This window comes from Schistocerca nitens, chromosome 2 (assembly GCF_023898315.1).
Source record: "Schistocerca nitens isolate TAMUIC-IGC-003100 chromosome 2, iqSchNite1.1, whole genome shotgun sequence".
Lineage (NCBI taxonomy): Eukaryota > Metazoa > Arthropoda > Insecta > Orthoptera > Acrididae > Schistocerca > Schistocerca nitens.
Genome location: NC_064615.1, coordinates 581,631,973 through 581,651,673, shown reverse-complemented (window position 1 = coordinate 581,651,673; position 19,701 = coordinate 581,631,973). Strand labels below are relative to the sequence as shown.

General features: G+C 39.8%; 1 protein-coding gene across 4 annotated transcripts in view; it reads right to left on the bottom strand.

Moving 5' to 3' along the window:
- Positions 1–19,701, bottom strand: part of LOC126236641 (phospholipid-transporting ATPase IF-like) — a 683,598-nt gene that overhangs the window by 82,695 nt on the left and 581,202 nt on the right. For all 4 annotated transcript variants that reach the window (XM_049946098.1, XM_049946097.1, XM_049946100.1 and 1 more), the window contains 4 exons: positions 11,311–11,474; positions 9,572–9,675; positions 5,417–5,559; positions 442–681 (listed from right to left, as the gene is read on the bottom strand). In XM_049946098.1, the coding sequence (XP_049802055.1) occupies positions 442–681; positions 5,417–5,559; positions 9,572–9,675; positions 11,311–11,474 (651 nt within the window). The remainder of the gene's footprint in view (positions 1–441; positions 682–5,416; positions 5,560–9,571; positions 9,676–11,310; positions 11,475–19,701) is intronic.

The following is a 19,701-nucleotide window of genomic DNA, read 5'->3' as shown; positions in this document are numbered from 1 at the left end:
AACAGACTCTCAAGGGGGAGATGGACTAAATATAACATGCTGATGTCCACTCTTGTGAATGGTTCCATAGATTTCATAACATGTGAATGACAAAACCTGCACATAATTTTATTACCAGACAGAATGCATAATCACAGCTATACCAGATGAAGATTTTAAAAGGCTCAAGAATCTGTTTCTATTTACTTCAAAATCTAGTTTTTCTTTTAGCTGATGTACAATGTATATCACTGAATAACTTGACAGTGTCTATGGAGAACCAGTTATCTGAGCACCTCATTTTTTCAGTTGTGTCAGGGGCACCATTTGTTGACAAGTTATTAAAAAAGATTTGGTTTCTTAGATTGCAATGGTAACAACGATCATAGCTTAAATGTTCACAGAATGAAATAACTTATGAACATTCACGTTCCATGTATTTAGTTAGTTCATTAGCCTTACCTTGATACCTGCCGCTCTGAGACTCTCCAGAGTTTCTTGTACTCCATCTTGCAGTCGGTCCTCAACACCAGTAGCTCCTAGTAATGTCAGTCCCCTTTCCATTTTTGTATAGCTTTTGGCCACAACTGACTCCCTTCTTGTGCTAAGAGTCTGCCTTGAAAGTTCAATCTGTGCCTTCAAGGTATTGTATTGAACCACATCCATCTTCCTATAGCCAACAACCATAGTCCGCAGGCCTCGCTGTAATTTACAATTTTTTCTCTCACCAATGGTATATATTCGCACTATAAATTATAAATAAGATTATAAAGAATAAGAAGAGGTACTGCCTGCTTAGGTAGAAAATTACACAATTTTATTCTGCATTGCAGCACACTCTTTAAATATTTGTTATGATTTCTGTACATACAAATGTAAGTAATTAAATATTAAGATACCAACACAATAAAAATAGCAGATATTTAAAATAATTGAGGAAGTAGTGGCCTTTTCTCAAAAAAGTGGATTTTCTTGTAATTTACTAGGTAAATTTAGCTGGCGTAAGCAGAAGTAGCATTAAGCTGAACATGAGCAGTTTTCTGTTGATACAGAATACACATTAAGTTGTATTTTGTTAATGTATATCTAGGCTCATTCCACACCCTGAAGGTTCTCCTTCTTGGTGGGATCTACAGGTGCAAGACTTGTCCTATACACCCATCCAGCACATCCTACTTGAATCCTGTCACAGGCTTATCCTCCCATCGGAGGGTCAGGGCCTCCCGTGAATGCAGTCATGTCATATGCCAGCTCTTCTGCAATTTCTGCACAGCTTTTTATATGGGAATGACCACAAACCAGCCACCAATCTGAATGAATGACCACCACAAAACTATGGCCAAGAGCAGAGTTGACCGCAAATGACAGAACACACTGCTGAGCACAACATACTCAACTTAAATGGCTGTTTCACAACCTGTGCCATCCGATCCTTTCCCCCTAATGTCAGCTTCTATATTAACACCAGCTTCTATAAACTACATAAATGTGAGCAGTTCTTGCAATATATCCTTCAGCCCCACAATCCTCCTGGCCTCAATCTCCTCTAGCCCCCTGCCCTACACCCACCTCCAGCTTGCCTCTACATCTACATCTATACTCCATAAGCCACCTTACAGTGTGTGGCAGACGGTACTTTGTGTAGCACTGTCAATGTCCCCCCCCCCCCCCCCCCTCCCCTTTTTCAGTCATGAATAGTCCCAACAATTGTTGATATGACTTAGTGTGAGCTGGAATCTTCAAACTTCTATCATTTTGCCTTCATGGTCTTTTTGTGAGATGTGGATAGGACTATATTGGTTGACTCTTACAGGAACCTAGACCCTCAGAATTTTCACAGTAAAACTTACTACGATGCAGAGTGCCTCTATTGTAGTATCTGCCAATGGAGTTGACTGAGTATCTCCAAGACATTTCTGTGCTTTTTAAATGAACCTGTAATGAAATGTGCAGCTTTTCTTTGGATCTTCTCTATTTCCTCTATCAATCCCAGAAAAACAGCAGTATTTGAATATTAGTTGAATAAGGGTTTTGCAAATTATCTTGGTGTGTGGACGATGTTTTCTGATGATTTTTCCTACAAATCTCATTCTGGTATCTGCCTTATCAATGATTAGTTTTATGTGGTTTTTCCACTTTACATCACTCCATACACAGACTCCCACATGTTTTAAGCAAGTAACTCCTTCCACTGACTGTTCTGCAATTGAGTAATCATACAGTAAGGGGTCTTTCTGTCTGTGTATTCACAATATGTTACATTTGCTTATTCTGAGGGTCAATTGTCAATCCCTGCACCAGGTGTTGATCCCCTGCTGGTCTGTCTTCATTTCTCTACAATTTTCCAGCATTACGACATCTCTATATCCAACAGCATCATCCACGAAAAGCCTCATGAGACTTCTAATTTTATTCACTAGATCATTTATACATACTATAAAAGGTAATGGTCCAATAACAAAATACCTTGTGGTACACTCAAAGTTATCATTACATCTGAAGATTTCTCTCCATCAAGAATGACATGTTGTGTTCTGTTTACTAGAAATTCTTCAATCCAATCACAAAGCTTGTCTGATATTCCATATGATTATAATGTTATCATTAGGTGATATTGTGGAATATGCTAATGGGCTCGCCGTAGTGCTAAAACCAGTTACCATCAGATCACTATAGTTAAGCACTGTTGGGCTTGGCTAAGCACTTGGATGGGTGACCTTCCGGACTGCTGAGCACTGTTGGCAAGGGGGTGCACTCAGTCCTTGTGAAAAAAAATTGAGGAGCTACTTGATTGTGATGTAATGGCTCTGGTCATGAGAACTAACAAACTAACAACAGCTGGAGGAGTGGTGTGCTGACCGCACACCCCTCCATATAAGCATTCTGTGATGCCTATAGTTTGAGGATGACATGGTGGTCGGTCAATACCATTAGGGTCTTCCAAAGCCTGTTCAAACAGAGTTTTTTTAGTATTAGGTATTGAGGAATTGTACCAAATGCCTTCTGGGGGGGGGGGGGGGGGAAACAATATAGGTGCCATATCCACTGGGTCTTTCATAGATGAACAGAGTGAGCTGGGTTTCACATGACAATTTTTTCAGAATCTGTGTTGATTCCAATGGAAGAGAGACTTCAATCCATTTACTGATTTAACATAATACCAAAACATCTTAGGTTTTTTTTATCACATTGGTAAATAGAATTTTACTTTTGAATTAATTGAGTGTTTCATGCATGTCTTTCCTTGCATTAATTTTGGCTTTGTTCAGCTTTTGTTTCTCTGTTAGGCTCTGGATATTTTTAAATTTGAAGCAGGGTTTTCTTTTCTTTCATAGCAGCATTCTAACATGGATGTTTAACCACAGTATGTCTTTCCTACCTCTCAACACTAAGCTCGGCACAAATCTGTCTGGGGCATATTGTACAATACTCTTGAACTCTGTCTATTTATGGTCAACATTTTCAGTCCTGGAGATGAATGTTACACGCTAACTGCTCAGCCACATTCAGTGATGCTATACCTTCATGAGCTGATTCTCTAATTATCTACTTGGTAGTTTTTGGTTAAGGCATTAAAAAAATCACTATTCTCTGTCCCTCCTATGTGACCTAATCACTTGGGTCTCCCATTTAGAGCTGATAATCTGAAATATCCCCTTAACACTACACCATGACCAAAAAGTTTATGCAAAATCTTCACCAAGTTTTTCCTGCCACCACTGCTCTTGAGGCATTTAAGTATAATGTTTGATCCACTTCTAAGCACATCACTACTCAAATTATTTCACATTTGGGATCTGTACTATCCTCACTATGTATAATTGTATTGCATAAAACACACCTCATCCACTAGCATGCAACCTATATTTGCAATATACTTTCCAGTCAGAATTTAGAATTTCATTGCTGTGCATCTGGTTTCAGTCATCTTTCTGTCCCTGATACTACTTGGGCATTATTAGCATTTACATGTGATACTAGTACTGAGACCTTTCCAAGGATGCTCCTGCAGTTAACTAAAACTATATTAATACTTTCTTCTCCAGTTGGCATGTTTCTTTAATTTATGGGGCTGATACTCTCTACACTGTCTGAAACCAGAATATGCCTCAGCTGGTCTCTGTAAGAATGCCACACATAACCCCCTATCATAGTAGCTGCTTCCTGAGTGTAGTGCACACCTGACCTTTTATGAGGGAGGGGGAGGTCCTACAATCATCCTTCTAACAGCAGAGGACAAGAAAACCATGTCCCAGATTTTCATAGAATTATCTGGGCCTCAGGTTTAAGCCTGCCTTCCAATTAGCTCCAAACCAGAGGACAATGACTCACTCAAGGAACAATGCTGCAAAATGCTAGCTCTGCTTCCACCTCACTTTCTAGTTAGGTGTCTTCACCAAAATAGCCAGCCACCTACACAAGGCAAGGATGACCTTTGATTCAGCTAGCAGGTGTTATTCACGCCAATATGAGCCACAGCTTCTAGCTGTGTGCACCCAGTGTGTTGTCACTGCTGGAAGAGCCTCCCCATCTGCCTGCTATTTCCTTTCAGTCTCTATCACCCATCTATCATTGGAGCTCCCAGAGACAAGCAATGCCACCTTCTGTGCTTGTCTGGATCTTTGAGAAAGGGTAGCCCCAGTCCCAACAGATGAGGTGTCCTGTGCTGCCTATGTACGTTCAGCAGTGGACAATGCCTAAAATATGTTTTTAAGGCATAAGGCGGCTTCCATCTGACCAGTAACTACTCTTGCCTTCCACTTAGAGATGTGTGACTGTCAACTATTCACTGTCATGTGAGAGCCAATTGACCAGGATGCATGCATCTGAAGGTGCTGTGACATCAGGAATCCCAGGCAATACTGTAGACACTGAAGCATTCATCTCAGGTGCCCCATTGTCGCTGTAGCCCTGGCCAATGGCCTGAAACCTTGCAACCATGCCCAACATAGCTTCAAGCTGTTTCCATTCTGTGGTCAATTCCTTCTGCATCCATACCCAGCAGACACAGTTCCTATTCATGTTTAATCAATGTTCATTTACACCACAAGGAATGTGGATGCAATCTAAGTACTGCTGCTATGCTGCGTCTGGTTATGAGTGTGTATGTGTACTCTAGCTTGAAAAAAGGATTTGTCCAAAAGCTACAACAGTTAACAATTTCCTATTTGGGAACTGAGTAATATATGCTTGTTCTTTCTTAGGGAATGTCTTTGTGAACATTCCTTCTGTTTATATACAATATTGAAACATAAGTTCTGTATGCACCATCAATTCAGGGCCACAGCGGCACCAGTTTTGGAAATCAGTTGCTCCTGATGAAGATGATGGAGGTAAATGTTGATAGCTCAAGGTTTTACCCTGAATTGATGCAGCAAGAAGCCCAAAAATGTTTTATACATAAATTTTGCATATCCCATTTGCATTAAAAGCTCACCATAGCAAAATCTGTTATATGTCGCTGTGTTTCTTGCTTTGGACCATCATCTGCAAGTGGAATGACAGCAGACTCAGCACCCTTGCAAAAGAGCCATATAATTCCATCCTCATCTTCCACTATTACAGACATGCGTTTTCGATCTGTAAAGTAAATATACATAGTTTTTAAATTTAATAACATACTACATTTGTAATTTGAAATAAAAGGAAAGAAATTCAGTGCATATTAGCAAAGTGACAGGTTTATAAATGAAATCAAGTATGAAGTAACAAATTTTGTCTCAGTAGTAATCCCAAGACTGGTGAAGTCAAACTCTCCATATTATCCTTTCTTCTGATGAAGAAACATATTTGAGTTTTAGAAGGAATGGATTGGTGCTTGTAGGAATTTAAGGCTTTGACTCAGTCCATGGAGTGTGCCTAGATGTTTCTACTGGAAGTGTGATGCCTCTGAATGGCTGGTGTCTGGATAAGTCTCAGTCGAGTGCACAGTTTTCGCCTGTCACAACACAGTTGTACTAAAGAGTACAAAATTTATATCAGTGTGGAAGACTGCTGCAGGTAAGTTCATTTGTATATAACATCTATTTGTAGAATATATGTCTTTGATTGTAACAATTTGTATGTAACATCATTGTACGTATTGTGGTACTTGATCCATTACATTTACAGGAAAAATGATGGACCAGAGGTGGCAGTAGAAACGGGTAAAAGAAATGCTTCCACAGCTGGATGGTTAGCATTGCTGTCTTCGGGGTAAAAGGACCTGAGTTCAGTTCCCAGTACCTCAACTTTTTTTTAGGTTGGGGGTCTGGGATGGGGTCCACTCAGCCTCGTGAGGCCAAATAAGGATCTGCTTGAATAAAGAAGCAGCAGCATCATCCCAATATGTCCTATGATCAGAGATCATCACTCCTTGTACTGCCATGCAGACAGCAATTGGCCAGTTGGAACAGGCCTAATGCCTAATTTGTGAGTGGTGGTGGTGGTGTTGGTGATTTTTCTCAGCTACTTCTTAAAATACTTCAAATAAATGTGTTGATACATATTGCCTCTATAATTGCCTCTATAATATGGTGGTTATTTGTTAACAAATTGGTTTTATTCCAATGGCTTATTTAATCATAGCAATCTTTCTCTCGATATCCATCAGCTACTGTTATCATCTGTCACTGTACTGCATAATTAGAAGAATGTATTTAATTGATTTAGAATTGTAGTTCCTTTCTTGTTATGTTCTCTCATTTGCCCCAAATTTCCTTAGTGCAACAAACATGAAAAAAAATAAATAAATAAATAAAAAAAAATGTGGCATCATCAATAATCAATCTGGAGCAAAGTCATCAGATTCTTTGATTTGCAGTTTTAGAGTGACAGGAAGTGGGACAAGCATTTAGCATATCACAGAAGTTGAATAATGGTTCTTGTGTCGTACGGATCATAAATAGTAGCACAAATGAGCAGGCAATGCATATTTTCATTCACACAAAATATGAAATCATATACTGGATGGCAATCCTCCACTGAATACTTTCAGAATACAAATACAGATGTGAAAATCAATACCAGAAATAATTTTAGAGGCTAATGCATATATTTGGTTAACAAAAAGTATGTACGTATGTAAATAATATTAATTTTCCTTGACAAACATGTAATTAGCAATGATAACATGACAACAAATTCAGACATTCACCATCACTATACAATAAGATTATTCAGCCAAAATATTAGGAAATATAATATCTATCACAGTTGTAAACAATTTTGAGAGACAAGGAAGGATGTACAGACCACTCTTTCAAGCAAATATGTTAATAATATATAATGGTATACACTGAGATGACAAAAATCATGAGATACCTCCTAATATCATGCTGGACCTCCTTTTGCCCAGCATAGTGCAGAAACTTGATGTGAAATGGACTCAACACGTCATTGGAAGTCCCCTGCATAAATATCGAGCCATGCTGTATCTATAGCCATCCACAATTTCTAAAGTGTTACTGGTGTAGGATGTTGCGCAAAGTGGACTATGGTACTCACAGTGGAGCAGTGGGTGTTTGTTGTGGAAAGTTATGTGACAACAGAGTCGTGGCAACAGTGTGGTCTGTTGTATGCTGAGAAGTTTAATGGTGTCAAAGTGCCAGCAAAGAGTGCCTTGCAATGCTGAATCCAAAAATGGTGCCAGACAGGATCTGTTTTGAACAAGTCAAAAAACACTCCAAAATATGCCTGTACACCAGAAAATGTGGCTGCAGTTCACCAGAAAATACTTCAGAGTCTTACCAAATCAACCTGACACATGTCACAAGAGACCAGTATATCACTTGATCGGGCAGATGAATACTCCACCTAGATGAGAACATGCATCCCTACCAAGTGCCTGTTGTTCATGAATTAAAGTTAGCAAATGCTCTGCAGTGCCTCTAATTTTGTGAGTGGCTGTTCAATGAGATAACAATTAATGGCCTGGACGTGGATCTGTTCTTTATGTGTGACGAAGCCTGATTTCACCTGAGTGGTTATGTCACAGGTTCTGGGCAGCAGAGAATCTGTATAACTTTCACGAAAGATTGTTGCTTGATCACAAGGTTAGAGTTTGGTTTGCAGTGTCTGCATGTCATATCTTTCATCAGATGCTGACTTCAGTCCATTACATTACAAACATTTGGAAACCATTTGTGGGAGCATTAACAGAGGAGGAAAATACCTACTTACTTCCAGCAGTATGGAGCAACTGCCCATACAACCTTGGAACACATTTATGCAATCATCATGCCTTACAGAGTTGTTAGCAGAGCTCAGTCTGGTCATGGTACTAGCTGGCCATCCACATCACCTGACCTGTCAGCGTGCAATTACTTCCTCAAGAACTGCGGCAGAACATTTTGGATGAGACTGCAGCAATTCAAACAGTCCAGCTCTGACCCACCTTCAGCAACTTGCTGACTGGGGTCTAAAAGTGACAATAGATGAATGGTGGTCACTTTCAATATCTGGTACAGTCAGGTTAGTACTCTATTTCCTTTCCTCTGCTGTGCTTCATTGTTCCCTGTGTAATCTTACCATCCCACACAACACTATTAAATTTTTCAAAGTGTCTTCATTAGTTTCAAAAGTTTTGTGGGGTGTAAGATATACAAAAGAAAAACTTTTTACTTATCTTCATTTTCTCTTGTTGTTGGCTCCAAGTCTTGCGTCTAGGGGCACATTCTTGCAGCTGAAATTCTGATTTAACGTTGTGGGTTCTTGATGACTAAATAACTGATGAAGAACTATCTGTTGCTATGATTTTCTTTTCTTTTATCCCATTCTTCTATATCACACTGATTTTACAATCTTCTTTTTCATAAAACCATCAGTTACATTGTTGTAGACAAAATTAAAAAAAACACATGCTTTTCAATCAGAGGCATGCCCCCTACTACTAATATTCTGCAGTACGCACAATATTCCAAAGAGTTTACAAACTTTCTTGACCAAAGTAGAATCTTTACCACATTATATCATTATTTTGTAATTGATCCACAAATAAATTTAATAATTCACATTAGATTGTGCAATTAATAATATATTTTGTAATTTTAAATATTTTTAAAAGAAGGGTAATTTTATGTACAGAGTATAACAAATCAATTTCTTTTTATAGATTTTAGCCTGAAATATAATACATTGTACACAAAATCAAATGAAATTCTTTCAGTGAAACAGCTGAGATGTTGTTGTTGTTGTGGTCTTCAGTTCAGAGACTGGTTTGATGCAGCTCTCCATGCTACTCTATCCTGTGTAAGCTTCTTCAACTCCAAGTACCTTCTGCAACCTACATCCTTCTGAATTTGCTTAGTGTATTCATCTCTTGGTCTCCCCCTACATCTGAGATAATGTTCACCTAAACGAGATTCGAGATTAATCCTGGTATCGGCTACTTCTATAGAAAAAAAAGGTTATGGTAGAAGAGGGTGCCCCATTACACTTGGAACTCTGTGCCAATAGATGAATGGTGGTCACTTTCAATATCTGCTACAGTCAGGTTAGTACTCTTTTATTTCCCACTCTTAAACAGAGTATAGCCTACGCCTAAGATGTCTGATATCATAAAGTATGCTATATTGTACATATTATAATAAAACTTCAAAAACTTCAAACTCACCAGATGTAAATTCGAGGCAATCTAGCTTTTTGTATCTACGTATTTTGCCTCTAACCTGAATAGTATTAATGTCACCTTCTTCTCCAAGAAAGACAACGCCACACCTGAAATGGGACAAAAAATTGAAATTATTTACAACTAACCTATTGATCTCACAAAATGTCATCCTGTGAATTCACTGAACTGATTTAAATATCTCATAAATGTGAGATTTGAAAATAAAGCACGCTGAATTACAAACAATTTGTTGTAACTTTTTAATATTTTATGGTGAGAAATTGCCATAAACGTTAGATGAAAAAGAAATTTTTAACACAGAATATAAATTCAATTTCCAAACTGTCCAAAGAGATGAAAAAGCCTTTTATTATTTTCAAATAGGCAGAATATGATCTTTTCAATGCAAGTGACTGCAGTAAGTATGGAAGACATAAATGAAACACAAACTGGACAATGTTTTTTTATAAAATTTATTTTAAATTATATAACAAAGTAAGTACGAGTGATGTTTAATTATTTGCTGTGCAATACAGTTGAGTCCTACATATAACAATGATACCTCACACTTCCCTTATAAACTTCCTTTCTTATCTATCACAGTATTCCCAACATAAGTAAGGTATTATTTAACATATTAATATATTAATGTTTATTTCAAATTTCAAACTATCTGTAGAACGTAAACATATATGAACAGAAGCGTATTTCGAAATGTCTGTTAACTCATTTAACTGATTAATATTTTCATATTGAGGGCAACACCTTCATTACATTTCTAGTATTGATTCCATGAATTGAGCTGTTGGTTTGAAAAAGTGATATATTTTTAATGACAAAATTCATTAAGGAATAAATATATTGGGAAGCTGTAGTTAGTATCCCTAGTTCCCTAAACAGGCTTCTGCAGGATGTTCTTGAGTTCACGCCACATAAAACTCTTACTGCACATTTTTGTGCCCGGAAAACTTTAGCTTGGCTTGATGAATTGCCCCCAAAAATATGGGATTATTTTTTGGGGCAATTCATCAAGCCAAGCTTAAGTTTTTTACATCCTTAGTGCTTAAGTGCAGATTTTGCTGATGCCAGAGGCAACATCTGGGTCATGAAAGCCAAAATTGTTCGACTATATAAGGTCCATGTTATGGATGAATAACTTCAACAGTATGCAATTTGAGCATATAGTAGCTAGCTTGACATTCTGACTTGAGCACCATACAGTACTTTTTGGATTCTATCAGGAGCAATATTGTCATTCCAGAACTGTCACTGCACCAAGTGTAATTTTTAAAGGAAAATGGTATTCACTTCCTATGAAGTTCACAGACACTATCATTAATAATAATGCATACTACCACGTCTTCTGTACTGCTGCTTGATGTTATAAGTTTCAACTGTAATGTTAATTGTGTTATGTCAAACCAAAATTTCAACTGTGTACATTTGAAACAGCTTTTAATACAAGCACAAATTCCTTATCCTGAACAATGTTTTCATATTTTATTTATGCTGCATTTGTTTAAGTATAATCGCATTTGACAAACAGTTTTATGAGCTACCATAGTTTTTGTGGACTGCTTTGATTTATGAAAATCTGCATAAATGAAGATTAATTATTTATATAGAATGGGTATTGATCTGCAACTTAGCATTAACTATCATTTAATAAATTTCCTTGAGAATAAATATGCCAAGAATTGAAAACAGAATCAATGATACGTATGTGTATATTAAAATCTTACCTTGCACTTGCCGACACTAGTGCCTTTTCATCTGGACTGGATGCTTGATAATCTAATTTTGAGTCCATTTCAACTTGGTCATTATTATTCACGCCATTATTTCCAGAAGTTATCTGCACTGAATGACACAAGGCCAAAGCGATCAAGAAGTGTTCTATCTCTGGCTGAAACAGATAATCATACTGAAGGCAAAACACATTACACTGAAAAGAGAAGGAAAATAACTTCAACTCTTTTTTCCCTTTATTACCTAAATGTTAATACACTCCTGGAAATGGAAAAAAGAACACATTGACACCGGTGTGTCAGACCCACCATACTTGCTCCGGACACTGCGAGAGGGCTGTACAAGCAATGATCAGACACACGGCACAGCGGACACACCAGGAACTGCGGTGTTGGCCGTCGAATGGCGCTAGCTGCGCAGCATTTGTGCACCGCCGCCGTCAGTGTCAGCCAGTTTGCTGTGGCATACGGAGCTCCATCGCAGTCTTTAACACTGGTAGCATGCCGCGACAGCGTGGACGTGAACCGTATGTGCAGTTGACAGACTTTGAGCGAGGGCATATAGTGGGCATGCGGGAGGCCGGGTGGACGTACCGCCGAATTGCTCAACACGTGGGGCGTGAGGTCTCCACAGTACATCGATGTTGTCGCCAGTGGTCGGCGGAAGGTGCACATGCCCGTCGACCTGGGACTGGACCGCAGCGACGCACAGATGCACGCCCAGACCATAGGATCCTACGCAGTGCCGTAGGGGACCGCACCGCCACTTCCCAGCAAATTAGGGACACTGTTGCTCCTGGGGTATCGGCGAGGACCATTCGCAACTGTCTCCATGAAGCTGGGCTACGGTCCCGCACACCGTTAGGCCGTCTTCCGCTCACGCCCCAACATTGTGCAGCCCGCCTCCAGTGGTGTCGCGACAGGCGTGAATGGAGGGACGAATGGAGACGTGTCGTCTTCAGCGATGAGAGTCGCTTCTGCCTTGGTGCCAATGATGGTCGTATGCGTGTTTGGCGCCGTGCAGGTGAGCGCCACAATCAGGACTGCATACGACCGAGGCACACAGGGCCAACACCCGGCATCATGGTGTGGGGAGCGATCTCCTACACTGGCCATACACCACTGGTGATCGTCGAGGGGACACTGAATAGTGCACGGTACATCCAAACCGTCATCGAACCCATCGTTCTACCATTCCTAGACCGGCAAGGGAACTTGCTGTTCCAACAGGACAATGCACGTCCGCATGTATCCCGTGCCACCCAATGTGCTCTAGAAGGTGTAAGTCAACTACCCTGGCCAGCAAGATCTCTGGATCTGTCCCCCATTGAGCATGTTTGGGACTGGATGAAGCGTCGTCTCACGCGGTCTGCACGTCCAGCACAAACGCTGGTCCAACTGAGGTGCCAGGTGGAAATGGCATGGCAAGCCATTCCACAGGACTACATCCAGCATCTCTACGGTCGTCTCCATGGGAGAATAGCAGCCTGCATTGCTGCGAAAGGTGGATATACACTGTACTAGTGCCGACATTGTGCATGCTCTGTTGCCTGTGTCTATGTGCCTGTGGTTCTGTCAGTGTGATCATGTGATGTATCTGACCCCAGGAATGTGTCAATAAAGTTTCCCCTTCCTGGGACAATGAATTCATGGTGTTCTTATTTCAATTTCCAGGAGTGTATAATACAAGAGTTTGCTGCTTTTGCCTCACAGCAGACATTACCATTATTTTGTAACTGTCAGTTTTAGTTGAACTTCTATCTTTGTTTATTAGTACTCTATTTAGTTTTCTACTCAAATCTCACTTAAACAAAAGTACAGGTTTCATAGCTTTTTTGTGCATATCTGTTTTCAGATGCATGATTAAAAAAATTGTTTTTCAGAATATAAAAATTAAGCAATGTGGCAAGCATTGCCTAAATAACAAATTCAGTGTATTATAAACCCATATCATTTGTCACACATTATGAACTGCTCACTGTATTACAAAAAGGATAGATTGCTGCTCGTCATAAAGATGACATGTTGAGCTGCAAACACGCACAGTGAAAAGACTGTTACACACTGAGGTTTTGACCATGAAGACATCTTCAGAAAAGAAAATACACTCAAGCAAGGGCATATCATGCACTCAGTATCATGCTCTCTGGTACCTTTGGTCATGTGTGTGTGAGGTGTGCTTGCTTGTGTGAATCTGAGTGTTTCCCTTTCTAAAGAAGGCTTTGGACAAAAGTTCAATGAGCAACTGTCTTTTTCACAGTGCCTGTCTGTAACTGAATGTGTCATCTTTGGGGGTGAAGTGCAATTTATCCTTTTTATAATATTGTTGATATTCAACTTGAACCTTCCATTGTTTGAACTACTCACTGTATAATAGGTGCACACTCTTTCTTGTTTGACCTTGGATGATGATAATTATTATCTTAGAGGGAGGTGTATGCAAACTCTGCCACGCTCAAACCCCTCACACAGTTCAGTTACCGTGCTCCATACTGAGCTTTGAGGTTGCACCAAGCAATGACAAATCACTAATATTCTGACATCTTCCAAATCCTTCTGATTTAAGACTAGGGCATCAACATATCAAGAAAAATTGCATGAATAACAGTCACCCCGAGACAATAAAAAAATCATACTTGGGAAGATAAGCAATCAACTAACAGGAATTTTATCATAACTTTCATGGAAATGTATAAACATCACAGTATTGTGTTACAAGACCAATTATAGTTTCTCAAAAGTGCTCGATGTAGGTTTCATTGTGACTGAGTAATGTGTGCCTGCAGAGTGGTGCCCACAATATAGCTTCATGTATACCATACAAGAACGACTGAGTGTTATTTGTCTTTGTTTTTTGACCCAGGGGGAACAAAATCATCTGAAATCTCAGAATAATAAAGGATCAATATGGATATAGCGCTTTAAGTAAAATTAAAATGAAAGAATTGGTGGAAAGATTAAAAACCAGAAGACACACAGTCACTGATGAAATGGAAGAGTGGTATGGATCTGAGCTGAGACAGTGAACTCATGTTAAACAAGGGATTACTGTTAATGAAATTTCAAATTCGCAAATGATTTAAAGCAAGGCATAAATCCCCCCCCCCCCCCCCCACCTCCCCAAAAATCAAGCATAATAAACATGGCTATAGAAGTACACGGCGTCACAAAAAAAGTAAATCACCCAGAAGAAATGGTTGGATGACAGTGTAACTTGACACACCACTATAAATGATTAGAGTACCAATTCTCTGTGACAGGTGGAATGGCCAAAAGCATGTGTTAGTGATGCTTGTGCATAGTGTTGTTACCGTCATTGTATGGCGTATAAGGAGTGTGGAAAGCAGCCGTTGTCGAATGATCATTGGGAAGGATGTGGAGATGCTGCGTACTCATATACAAGAAAGTTATTAGCACTAGACAGAGTCTGAAAAGGGCTTCATTGTGGGTCCCCATTTGGCTGGCTGTTCAAATCCTGCAATATCCAGATTTGCAGGGCATTTGGATGTGGCAACGGCCTGATATTGAACTATATGGGAATGTAGGTGCCATCTGAGAACAGGTAATTAACTCCCTCCAACTTTCTGTGTCATCATGCAGCATTGATGGCAGACTATCAGCAACTGGCCTATGTAATTTCTGTCGCATGTGTAGGCTACCATTAACACTACAATGCAATTGGCTGCATTTGGAGCAACGTCATGACTGGGAAAATTGGACTGCTGACGAATGGCATCATACTGCATTCAGTGATGAATCATGATTATGTATTACTTCGAATAACCATCATCATGTATGGCAGTGTCCTGGTGAGAGACTGCACTCTTCCAATGTTTTGGAGAGGCACAGCAGTGTTACTCCTGGAGGTATGGTCTGGGGAAACATCAGTTATAACTTCAGGTCACAGATGGTATGGCTGAAGGAACTCTAATGACACAATGGTACATCACAAACATCCTGTATTTTTGTGTGTTACCTCTCATGCAACAATCTATGGTGCCATTTTTCAACAGGGCGACACTCAGGCATATAACAAAGAGTTTCTATGAACTTTGATGTTGAGATACTCCTGTGGCCAGCAACATCCCCAGATAACTCCCTGATAGAATGTGTATAGGACTATCTCAGGCTTGAACTACATCTCAGTTCCAGTATCAGGATATCACGGACTATTTACAACAGTGGTGGGCCAGCTTTCCCCAGAGAGGATAGATTGGCTTTCTGACACCATTCCTAACCAAATCAGTGTACACATCCTGACCGGACAGGACACATTATACTGATAAGTTGGCACATACTGTCAAGTTCCTTGAAATATGACTCAATTTTGTAATCACTGAAACAACATTATACACCCTCTCAACTAATGAAGTTTCATTTTGTCTTCTCCTCCACTTCTGGGTGCTTCACTCTTTTCATTAGGCAGTGTATTTGATGTGTACCAATATGGTTCTCCAATGAACACTAAACCTCTATGACCAGACTGACCACTGTATCATCATCTATCATCTGGGGCCATTTGGATGTGGTCTGGAGGGTAATGTGGTCAGCTATTTTCACATTTCCAGATCTCTTTTTTTTTTTTTTTTTTTTTTTTTTTTTTTTTTTTTTTTTTTTTTTTGAGCCGAACTTCTCATTCAAGTAGCTTGTCAGTTGGGCTCACAAGGCTGGGTGCACCCTGTTCCAGTCCTTCCACCAATCAAAATCTATTACAGTGCCAGGAATTGAAACTGGATCCTCCACAAGGTAGTCAGACACACTAACCACCTAGCTATGAAGGCAGATTCAACTGTCACAAACATGATTAAATTTCTCGACCAACTATGACAGGGGTGGAAAGGGTTATTACTATGTAAATATGACAGGAGAAAAGTTCTGAGTGCCCCATTATGAATTAAAGAATAAAAGGCAATCAAAGGAGTAAACATGTTTCTGATGAAGAAAAAACACTTTTTTGACAGTCAAGGCCTCCATACTGGTCTAGCAGTGGTCCAGCAGAAGAGTTAAACAATGGCTAGTGTTCACTAAAGAGATACTTAATTGTAACTTGTTATGAAATCAAAATGCTGCAGACTTCTCTCATAATGAATACTGCTGCTTCTTGACAAAGTGTGTCTTTAAACATAAGCACATATTAAGGATGCAATATGGCATCTAAAATTTGAAATGTTGGAACATTCACTGTAAAGCATGGACTTGGTGCCATCAAATTTTCACTGGCTTACACCTTTGAAAGAACATTTGATTGGTCATATTGTGCAGAGAACAAAAAGATCAAGGGACAGTGCAAAAGGAGTTGAAACCCATGTAAATAATGTCTGGAGGACATACACAATCTTGTGGATACACAGACCAAGTGTGTTGCCAAGCAAAGTGATTGTTGGGAAAATAAGGTTGAAGCTATTAAGTGATGAGAACTAGACAGTGATTTTTTATGGTGTGGGGCTTAAATTATATTCGCAACCATTATTTTAATGAACTGTTCTTTCATCAATGTTTGAAATTCAATAAACAGAAATAAATTCCAAATTTGACCTTTTTAATAATGGTTCATGGTGTGGGTTCCTGTAGTCATGTCCTAGTTCATGAACCACAGGCAACGTATGAGTAGCCAAGTAAGTGGTCCCGACAGTCGGGATACCAGTTACTTTGGAATAAGGCTGGGCATCTCGGACATATTCTGAGGCGTGGTCACCTTTGTGCTCATACGGCAAAGACTACCAAATCCACCGGTTAGTCCCTCAACCGTTAGGGGTAAAACCCAATGGGACTCGGGGCAAGTAAGGCTAGCAACCTGCGTCCCTGGTACTTTAAATATGATGCTGGCAACAATCAGAGCAAAATGCCTCGGACCCTTGGAGGTGACGGAGTCCCACCTCTAACTGACAAACCAGGGACTCCTAAGATACGACTTGGCAAACAAATGGTAATGAGATGGGGAGCTATTAATATCAATGGGGGCTACTCTGGGAAGAAGGTAGAGCTGGCAGAGGCTGCAAGTAACATGGGGCTGGACGTTTTAGCTGTTAGTGACATTTGGGTAAGGGGTGAGAAGGAAGAGGAAGTGGGAGAATACAAGGTCTACCTGTCAGGAGTCAAAGCAGGAACAGCACAATGGGGTGTAGGGCTTTACGTCAGGAAAGAAATGGAACCCAGCGTAGTTGCAATAAAGTATGTAAACAAACGACTGATGTGGATAGATTTGACAGTGTCTAGCAAGAAAATTAGGATTGTGTCAGTATGTTCGCATTGTGAAGGGACAGATCAAAGATGGATAGTTTTTATGAGGCACTCAGTGATGTAGTTGTTAGAGTAAAGGACAAGGACAGTGTTCTGCTCATGGGTGATTTTAACGCCAGGATTGGAAATCGAACAGAAGGGTATGAAAAGGTTATGGGTAAATTTGGAGAGGATATGGAGGCCAACAGGAACGGGAAACACCTCTTGGATTTCTGTGTCAGTATGGGCTTAGTAATCACAAACTCCTTTTTTAAACATAAGAACATTCACCGGTATACTTGGGAAGGCAGGGGAACCAGATCTGTCATTGACTATATAATAACAGATCAGGAATTCAGGAAGGCTGTGAGGGACACATGTGTATTCAGGGGATTCTTTGATGACACTGATCATTATTTAATCTGCAGTGAAATTGGGATTGTGAGGCCGAAAGTGCAGGAGGTCAGGTCCATATGTAGGAGGATAAGAGTGGAGAAACTTCAGGATAAGGAAATCAGGCACAAGTACATAACAGTGATCTCAGAAAGGTACCAGTTAGTTGAATGTAGTCAATTACAGTCATTGGAAAAGGAATGGACAAGGTACAGGGACACAGTACTAGAAGTGGCTAAAGAATGTCTTGGAACAGTAGTGTGTAAAAGTAGGATGAAGCAAACAGCTTGGTGGAATGACACAGTCAAGGCAGCCTGTAAAAGGAAAAAGAAGGCGTATCAAAAATGGCTACATACTAGAACTCAGGTAGACAGAAAAAGTTATGTTGAAGAAAGAAACAAAGGCAAACAGATAATTGCAGCATCCAAGAAGAAATCTTGGGAAGACTTTGGAAACAGGTTGGAGACTATGGGTCAAGCTGCTTGAAAACCATTCTGTAGTGTAATTAGCAGTCTTCGAAAGGGAGGTAAGAAGGAAATGACAAGTATTTTGGACAGGTCAGGAAAACTGCTGGTGAATCCTGTGGATGCCTTGGGCAGATGGAGGGAATATTTTGAAGAGTTGCTCAATGTAGGTGAAAATACGATCAGTAATGTTTCAGATTTCGAGGTAGAATGGGATAGGAATGATAATGGAAATAGCATCACATTTGAGGAAGTGGAGAAAATGGCCAATAGATTGCAGTGCAATAAAGCAGCTGGGGTGGATGAAATTAAGTCGGAACTCATCAAATACAGTGGAATGTCAGGTCTTAAATGGCTACACAGAATAATTGAAATGGCCTGGGAGTCAGGACAGGTTCCATCAGACTGGACAAAAGCAGTAATCACGCCAATCTTTAAACATGGAAACAGAAAAGATTGTAACAACTACAGAGGTTTCTCTTTAATCAGCGTTGTGGGTAAAATCTTCTCAGGTATTGTTGAAAGGAAAGTGTGAGTATTAGTTGTGGACCAATTGGATGAAAATCAGTGTGGGTTTAGGCCTCTTAGAGGTTGTCAGGACCAGATCTTTAGGTTACGGCAAATAGTGGAGAAGTGTTATGAGTGGAACAGGGAATTGTATCTATGCTTTATAGATCTAGAAAAGGCATATGACCGGGCTCCTAGGAGGAAGTTATTGTCTGTTCTACGAGATTATGGAATAGGAGGCAAACTTTTGCAAGCAATTAAAGGTCTTTACATGGATAGTCAGGCAGCAGTGAGAGTTGACGGTAAATTGAGTTCATGGTTCAGAGTAGTTTCAGGGGTAAGACAAGGCTGCAACCTGTCTCCACTGTTGTTCATATTATTTATGGATCATATGTTGAAAACAATAGACTGGCGGGGTGTGATTAAGATATGTGAACACAAAATAAGCAGTCTTGCATTGCAAAGTAATATTTTAGAGCTAGATCAGAAATGTAGGGACTATGGTATGAAGATTAGCATCTCCAAAACGAAAGTAATGTCAGTGGGAAAGAAATATAAACGGATTGAGTGCCAAATAGGAGGAACAAAGTTAGAACAGGTGGACGGTTTCAAGTACTTAGGATGAATATTCTCACAGGATGGCAACATAGTGAAAGAACTGGAAGCGAGGTGTAGCAAAGCTAATGCAGTGAGCGCTCAGCTACGATCTACTCTCTTCTGCAAGTAGGCAGTCAGTACCAAGACTAAGTTATCTGTGCATTGTTCAATCTTTCGACCAACTTTGTTGTATGGGAGTGAAAGC